This window comes from Cajanus cajan, chromosome 2 (genome assembly GCF_000230855.2).
Source record: "Cajanus cajan strain Asha chromosome 2, NIPB_CcT2T_4, whole genome shotgun sequence".
Lineage (NCBI taxonomy): Eukaryota > Viridiplantae > Streptophyta > Magnoliopsida > Fabales > Fabaceae > Cajanus > Cajanus cajan.
Genome location: NC_138518.1, coordinates 73,842,136 through 73,851,335, shown reverse-complemented (window position 1 = coordinate 73,851,335; position 9,200 = coordinate 73,842,136). Strand labels below are relative to the sequence as shown.

At 32.6% G+C, this 9,200-nt stretch overlaps 1 protein-coding gene across 1 annotated transcript; it reads left to right on the top strand.

The window, feature by feature from the left end:
* Positions 1-5,618: 5,618 nt before the first annotated feature.
* Positions 5,619-8,989, top strand: LOC109803164 (protein SODIUM POTASSIUM ROOT DEFECTIVE 2). The gene is made up of 3 exons (XM_020364617.3): positions 5,619-6,435; positions 6,596-6,671; positions 8,557-8,989. The coding sequence occupies exons 1-3, from the start codon at positions 6,241-6,243 to the stop codon at positions 8,682-8,684; spliced, it is 399 nt and encodes a 132-aa protein (XP_020220206.2). The 5' UTR covers positions 5,619-6,240; the 3' UTR covers positions 8,685-8,989.
* Positions 8,990-9,200: the final 211 nt, after the last annotated feature.

The window sequence follows — 9,200 nt, the reverse complement described above, 5'->3', positions numbered from 1 at the left end:
AATAAATATATTTAGTCTACTACAAAAATAATTTATTTTTTATTTTATTTTAAGAGACTATATATGTATATATAAAAGTTCAAAATCTATAATCAGTGACAAAAATTTTTTTTATAATTTTTATTTGATAAAAAATATAATTCATTTTCATCTAGTAATAATTTATAAGAATAAAATAATATATTTCATTATGACCTTATATTTAAGATAAAAATTAAATTTCGATCTTTAATTAAGAAGTTCAAACACCAAACTATTTAACTATTGATTTTCGTTATAAAAAAATCTATATTTTTGAAAGTAATATTTAACATCGTCAATATTTTGTTCAAAAATTTATTAAATATTTGCATTCTGAATGAAGAATATTAACAAGGTATGTTTTGACAAATTTTTAATATCTTATTTGTTATTCAGTAAAATATCATATTGGTCTCATTAAATAATTTAGATTCATTCATTATCGGTGACAGTAGAATGGATTTTTATCAAATGATAATAAAAAAAATGGTTGAAAATAAAATATCAATAGATTTATTGTGGAAATTTCAATTATTCCATCTGTCTGAATTGTCATGCCATTTTGTTTATTAAGCATATACTAATAATATTAAGAAATATTACTATTAAAATAAATCGTGACTCATTTCGCTGATTTAAGTAATAATTATTTTAAAAGTTATAAAATAATTTTAATCACTTAATTATATAGTAGTATTTTTATTTTTATTTTGGTGCATTAAAATTGTATATTTGAATCCATAGTTAATGCGGTGTCCGGTTTAGCAATAGCATTAGCGTGAAGCGCGGGTTTTGCTCCCTGAGGTGGTTGCATTGGTGGGATTGGGGAGTTGAGAGCAGAGTGACAGGTTTAGTCGGTGGCCGGTGCCTCTGGGAGAATCATTCTAACAGTACAATCCAGATCGAAATGCCATCATCAATGCGCTAACACCACAATCATTGCTTTATTTAACTAATTCATGTATTTATATAGATACTACATCATAACCCACATGCAATTCCACAGAGACAACCAATTAATTGCCCCCATGCCCATGGAGTTATACTTCAACCATTTTGTGCATGAATGCCTGATACTTTTAATTTTTCATTAGTTTAAAATGTTAAAAAATTATAAACAGAATATACGTAATTTATTATTTCATTGTTTTTGTTGCATAATAAATTATTTCATTTTCAAATCACGATGAGAACTTTTCCATTTAATATTGTAGCCCGTATTCTAAAGCAATTTATCTTTTATTAAAAAATTTAAGTGAGTTGAATTTCTGAATTCTGTGAGATCTCATTTTCTTTTTCTTTTCTCTCCCCGACACTCTCCTCTCACTCACTCTCATTCCCACTCTTTCTTTCTCTCTTTGCCTTCTTTACTGATTTCTACTTGCTGTCTCAAGGTGCTGATTCTTGAAGGTTTGGTTTTTGCTGTGGTTGCGGACATTCTTCTCTTCTCTTCCCCGTTCAAGCTCATTTCATCTTCTTCTCGTTTCTCTCTTCTCGGAGCTCGGATTCTTCGTACCGAGGTAAGAGAAGTTAGTTTTGCTGCGTTTTTTTGGCTGAAATGAGTCTAGAAACTCATTGTGATTGTTGATGATTGATGGTTCTTGGCTGATTTGGTGAAAATGGGATTTTTAGGGGATTTCGGGGTTTGAAGAAATTTTAGGGTTTTTAATGAATTGTGTTTGCATGTTGAAAATGAGACATTTTTATTGATGTTTGATGAAAATGGAGACTTTTGGCTGGATTGCATGCTGGTTTTCTGTTGATTTTTGCAGGTTTTGGGCAAAATTTCGAACTTGGGGAAGTTGCTGCTGAGCTTCGCGCTGGGTGCTGTTCTTCGCGCCGAGCGCGTGACCACCAGGGGGCTCTGTTTAGGCAAGCCCGTCGGGCGCAAAGGTGTGTGCGCAGGGCGAGCTTGAGAATGGGAGCCTCTGGTTGGCCCACGCCGGGCGTGACTTGAGCTGCGCCGGACGCGATATCAATGGTGACATGTTTTGGATGTTCTGGTGCCGCGCTAGGCGCGCGTTTGGACTCACTAGGCGTGGAGGCTCCTTGGGAGTCTCTGCCAAGAAGGCGCTGGGCGCAATACGAATTGTGCCGGGCGCGAGACTTTGGTAAGTCTCTGCCTTACCCACGCTGGGCGCGGATTAGGCCACGCTGGGCGCGTGAGACTCTTTGGAGTCTCTGCCTGGACGTGCGATGGGCGCAAAGCTGAATTGCGCCAGGCGCGTGAGAGCCTTGGGCTCTTTGGCTGGGTCACGCCGGGCGTGAGTACTCTTGCGCCGGGCGCGCTGGCCCCTGGTGCTCTCTGGTCGTGCCACGCCAGGCGCGACCATGAGTGCGCCGGGCGCATATGAGGATGAGGTGTTATATGCTGAAATTTGCTGAAAAATGTTGCTTTATGTTGAGATGAGCTGAAACCGATGAATATGCTATGCTGTTTAGATGAAAATGCTGATATATGATGTTAAGCTGAAATAGATGTATATTGTTGTGCTGAGCTGGGCTGGGATTGATGATTTTTTTTAAATGTTGAATGGTAGTAAGCTGTGTTTAGTACTACTTGGCTGTGCAGTATGTTGTTTTGCTGTGCTGTGCTGTGAGCTGTGTTAGCTGAGCTGTGTGATGTTATTAGCCACTATTGTGGTGTTGTTATAGCCGCTATGTCGGTGCTGTTATTAGCCACTATTGTGGTGCTGTTATAGCCGCTATGTCGGTGTTGTTATTAGCCACTATTGTGGTGCTGTTATAGCCGCTATGTCGATGCTGTTATTAGTCACTATTGTGGTGCTGTTATAGCCGCTATGTCGGTGCTGTTATTAGCCACTATTGTGGTGCTGTTATTGCCGCTTTGTGGTGCTGATATTGCTGAATTGCTGTGGTGTAGTATAAGCTGTGCGGATGTGCTGATAGTTGTAGCTGTTTACCATTCATATTGTTTTATATGTATGTTATTTTCTTTTCACTAGCTTATCCTTTGTTGTCTCCATGATGTTTGGACTGCGATGATCATACTATGTATGGGAACAGAGCAGGGATAGGTTGGTGGCTGGCGGTAGGTCTGTAGCTGGCAGACGGAGCTAAATCTTTTTAGATGTTTTTGTTGTTTTAGCTACTGGGTGTAGTAGCATTTAATGTATTTTGTACACTTTAACTCTATTCAGACTTGGATCATGTATATGTATATATTCTAGACCCTATATGTATACACTTGTTCCTTTCTGTGTGGTGTTTCTAGTATGTCGTGCCGTGTGTAGTGACTAGCCGGGTCGTTACAAATTCACCACAGGACAGACCTTAAAATTTATAAAAATGGTTACAAATTATTTACTAATAAGATTTTTAAATTAGCAGAAATCAAACTCGTCCTCTTTTAAGATACGAGTTTTTTCTTTACCGATTAAACCAACATTTCTTAGCATCCTAAAGCAATTAACGACTACAACCTGCTCCTTTCTCGGACAAAATAATGTCTATTTGCTGTCGGTAGAGGCAGCGTTAGGTGAAGTGGTGAGCTTACCAGGTAATGCAGAAAGCTGTTGTACCGTCTAACGACTCACAAATACGTTAAAGGGACACCTACACGATTTAGACTTGAGATTCATTTTTATATACAAATATTTTGTACATACACATATAAACTAAAGTTTGCACCAACTATACACTATGGATCTCTTTAAGAACTATATATCATATTAAAGTTATTACTAGTAATATACAAAAAAAAATCATGATTTACACGTAGTGAAAACCCATAAAACTGTCTTTTGAGTATTCTTTTTATTTATATATTATATTTTGGTCATATTAATTTATGTGTGATATTTAACACATCTTTCACATTAATGATTGAATATCTCCAATGTAAAATTTGCAAAATTAAATATCAACTAGTGATCTTATAACTATTCTATCGAAAGAATATGATATAAATTTAACAATAATTATTAAAAACTCGAATTTACCAAATCAATTTATGAGATAGAAATTGTTCTTCATTCATATACTTTAATTTTACCACATTATTATATTAGTAGACATGAGATATGTGACTTTGTCTCTCATCTCTTGAAGAATTATATTAGTAGACATGAGATATGTGACTTTCTCTCTCATCTCTTGAAGAATGTGGATAGAAAGAGAGGAGAGAGAGCAGAAATGCTATTATTTCTTAAGTTTAAATTAAAGGAAGTGAGGAAAAAAATAATGAAGCATGGTGACTGGTCCATCGTGGTGGATTCCCTTGTTATACAGTGAACCGAGCATGGAATGTAATATGGTACACTATTATATTCTTCCCTGTTATTAATTCAGGGGTTGTTCCATGCAAAGTAATGCACTCACTAGTCACTAGAATAGTTGAGTCTTACTAAGCAAATCCCATACACAGTTGCCTACCTTAATTTCACCTTGTGTATATATAATAAAACAATCGTCACTTGCTTCATTTTTATTTTATCTTTTACAAAAGATTTAGGTAATGAATTTTATAACTAACCAAAGTCAAGACATGCTTCAAAACTCAAAAGTATTTATAAATGTACTTATATATATTACTTAATAATAAAATTCTCACTTAAGCGACTAATATATTATTTACTATAATAAAACTCTGACATCAATGAATGGAATAAACTCATATTTTTGTGAGATGAGTTTCTTCTTTACCAACTTAACAAGAAGCTTCATTTTTATTCATGTTTGGTGTCTAGTCATAACTTCAATAAAATCCACCACAAGTGTATAACTCCCTCATTCTACTTTTATCGTCAAAGAAGCAAATTAAGCTCATGTGACTGACACTTTTCTGACCAATGTCTTTGCTCTTAGCCTTGTCAAATTCCTCTATCTGCTCCATTTTTGAAAGGATCCACTATCACATGGACCAACCTGTAGAAAGAAAGGACCCTTTATTTAACACAATACTTCAATAATTCGCAAACGCTTCTGAGCTCATACTGTCCAATAATGCAAGAGGGTCTGTCCCCTTTTGCACTATTATATTCAAGCTATAGACAAAAGACGTTAACATATTCAGCTTCATTCAGGTCTCCATGGATCAGATTTACTTATTCTATGATTCTACCCCTTTGCACTTATGCATATAAAACTATCTACTGACATATTTTAGAATGTAATTAAGCATGCAAAGCCTCTCAATCAATCATATTTATTCCAATTATATAATATACAATATAGAAAGATGTCAATCACGCATAGTGCACTGTTGCTATATACGGATAGTTTAGTATGCATAAAAGTTTTTAAAGGATCTAATATAGTGCTCAAAACTTTAAAGAATTCCCTATCATGCCGTATTGCCATGCGTTTTCTTGTCTTTTAGTCTTCGATTTGCGTCACAGTTGTATTACCAAATATGCCTCGACTTTGTTCTTTTATATTTGACCTCTTTACCATGCTTATATTTCATTAATTAATTTGGATGTTACACTTATCCACATGATCTATTTTGCTAAACACCACATGTATGCTTCACTTAAACAATCATGTTTCAATAAGAAAAGATTACGAAAGACAGTAAAATTTTCTCTTCTAGTATTTAACAAAACTGCATATCAAAACTTGAACTCAAGATAACTAATTAAAGTTAGAAAAACTTAAAATCACTTGATCTAAGTGTTTGGTAGTACTAGTATCCACATGGATCTAAAGTTTTATATTCTTATTTTTCCCTCCAGCTTGAGCTAAGTCCCATCACATTCACATATAAAGTTTGTCACTCCCACTTCCCTTCCTGCGATCACTGTGTTCCTTTTCTTACCCCTCATCTTTGATCATTAGTCATGTTTCTCCTCTTTTAATACGCATTTGTTTCTTCAATAGCTAAAACAGTCAATGAGACTCTTCTCAAACCATGTTTCTCCTTTTATGACAATAGGTGGTTGGTATCTTCTGTCTTTAGTTGATTATAGTTTCGCCAGTGTTTAGTGGTTCATCACATGACAAGTTCCAATCGCACTGGATCTATTTTCTAATATTATCCTGGATAAAATTCATGGGGTTCTGTGCAGTTTGGTTTCCCCAATAAAATTTGACCTTAAGCTTTAAAGCCTTTGTTTTTTTCCTCCTCTCCTCCTTAACATAAGGTATTATAATTTGGACTTTGTGTCATTCAAGTAATTGGTTGAGACTTGAGCAAGGGGGTTTGGAGTTGTGAGAGAAGAGAGGTGCTTTAGTTTTAGATAATAGTAAAAAGTTGGAATGGGGAAACTTAGTAGGATGTTGGACAAGTTCTGTCTTTCTTCTTGTTCAAACACTTGTTTCTGTGTAAATTCCATGGAATTTGAAGATGAGTTTGAGAATAAGCCTTTGATTGCAAGTGGTGGCGATCATAAACTAAAACTTAAGGATGTAGTTGCCGGAAAGCAGACATTGGCTTTTCAATTGAAACCCAAGGTGAGGCTTCACTTTTCTTTTCTTTTTTTTCAATTGAAGTGTATTTGTAAACACTAGTACCTCTTTTCTCATTCCAGGGGAGAAACACAAGAAAATATAGTTTAGCATTTTTATTAGACAACTTGTGTGGGTTAATCTGACATTGTTGGTAAATGTGTAGATAGTGATATTGAGGGTGTCCATGCATTGCCAAGGCTGTGCCAGAAAAGTTGAGAAACATATCTCAAAGTTGGAAGGTGAGTACATTGCACCTTATTTCCCTCACTCCATTAGTTTCATTTTGTAAATTTTGAAATATTTCAGTCTCTTTATTTGCCACTTTAGAATATAAAAAATATATATATTCTCTTATTCCAATAATTGTAGTATACAGTTATAAGTTTGTAATTATAAAGTGCCTATTTATTTTATTCAATTTCAAAGTACGGTGAACGAAATTTTTCTCTCATGTAACTTTAGCGTTGAATGAAGCATGATAATAATACAAACACGCTTAAAGTGTACTTATTAAGAATATGTTTAGATGAAAAATTTAAATAGAATAATTCATTTTTAAAAGAATTTTAAATGTCTTGGGATAAAATATTTTATTTCAATGGAAAATTTATAAGAGATTTGATATTCAAGTATTTGTGAATTTTTTTTTAAAATAGTAAAATTTCAAAAAAAATTTTAAAGAAAGCAAGAATTTAAAATTTTTCATATTTTTTTTTCTTTTCTAACCTATATATATTTTATCTCTCTCTTATCTCTTAATTATTGAATATTCAAAAATATTTTTAAAATTATTAAATATTATTTAATATTAAATTTTTAAATTATTAAATATTATCTAATATTAATTTTTAAAACTATTAAATATTTAAAATATATATATATAATCAATTTTATTGATTGTGAAAATTAAATTACCATATTTGAATTAAAATTTTAAAATTTTTAAAATATGAATTGACTTATCTAAATATACTATAAAGATATTTTAATAAAGTTTAATTTTCATGGATACACATTCACTTTTACTTAGATAATATTGAGGTGTCAAAGTGAATCAACTCGACATGACATGGCTCATCATAAGTTGCTACTTTAGATAGATTAACCTAATCTGACTCACTTTCTGGTGAGTTAAGAAAATTTCAACCCGGCTTGACTCACTACGAGTTGGTGGATTAGGTGGATTAGTTCACCAAATTTTTAAAAATTAAAAATTTTATTATATGCTTCTATTTTCAATAAATAAAATAAAGAATAATTTTTTATATCAAAAAATCAAAAGTTTATCATTAATTCAAATACAAATACATAAAAAAATATCAATAAAAAATATATAAAACATAAATATACTTTTTATTATTATTTTTATAGTGGGTTAAACAAATCAATCCAACTTACTTAGTTTAAATCTGTTTAGCTCATAGATTGAGTAAATCGAGTTAGAATTTAACTAAAATCGACTAGAGCCCATGGTGAGCCCAATTGATCATCAAATTTAGTTCATTTTGACATCTCTACAATAACCAATAAATAATTATAAATAAGCACAACTAGATAGTTAAAAGGTTAATAAAATTACCATGTCAATTTATGATTGAATTAGAGCATAAAATTCTTTATATTGTACTCGAATAAAATAATTTTATCATGAGAATGGATATAATTAATTATTTTATGTGCCTTGAAGGAAAAATAAAATAAAAGAAAATACTAGGGTGTCTTTAAAAACTCGTTTGCATTAATTTTAATGAGAATTCACATATTTCTATACACTAAATTTAAAATTTAAAAGCAAGAATCTTTTCTTTCGGACGTGATTTTGTTACCGTAAACTAAACATGTACTACATATTTTATATTGTTGTTTGTGCGTGGTGTGTTTGTTTCAAGTTTCAACTATTCATCTGAACCAAACCCCATCGGTTATAATTGAAGAGTGTGATCAATCAGAGGTTGCCCAACTGTCCATCAGAGAAGATAGATTATTTTATTCCTCATGATAATTGCTTAGCTAGCTAAGCCATCTACAAAAAAGTCAACTTCATCATTTTGTGGCATGGGTGCTATTTTCTGCTATTTGTATATTTATAATTTCTAACAATTTCCACATTCTACTTCTGAACAGGAGTGAGCTCATACAAGGTAGATCTGGAAACCAAAATGGTAGTTGTTAGTGGGGACATTCTTCCTTTGGAAGTGTTGGAAAGTGTATCCAAGGTTAAAAATGCAGAGCTTTGGAATTCTCCATGCTAATAATACTAAGCAAAAGTCATTTTTGTTGTTGTTACTTATTAATTTATTATACATATATAATATATAGTAATGTTAATACCCCGTGTCTCGATCTCCCTATGAAACTGCACATCTTTAGTACACTTGGTTAAGGTTTTTTGACATTAATGGCTAAAAGTTTCTCTATTGTCAAGTTGCACCCAAAAAGTTATAGTGATCACACTTTCTCTTCATTTTATTACTTTCTGTTCAGAATCTTATTTAGCTCGATTCTTGTTCCCGTATCACACATTATGCAAATGGAAATTAGCGGCAGTGACAAGAAATTTAATGTCATTGATAATATTACAGACAGTTTTAAAGAAAGAGCAATGATCGAATTTTGACATAAAACTCTGCTTTATTGATAAGAATACGCTTAACTATTGCTTATAGCCAAATCCAATTACCGCAAAAGCAGAAGATCCATTATGTGCGGCTACTCTGCTAGCTTTTAAGCAGATTAATAAACTATTTATGTGCCCCTAGTAGCAAACA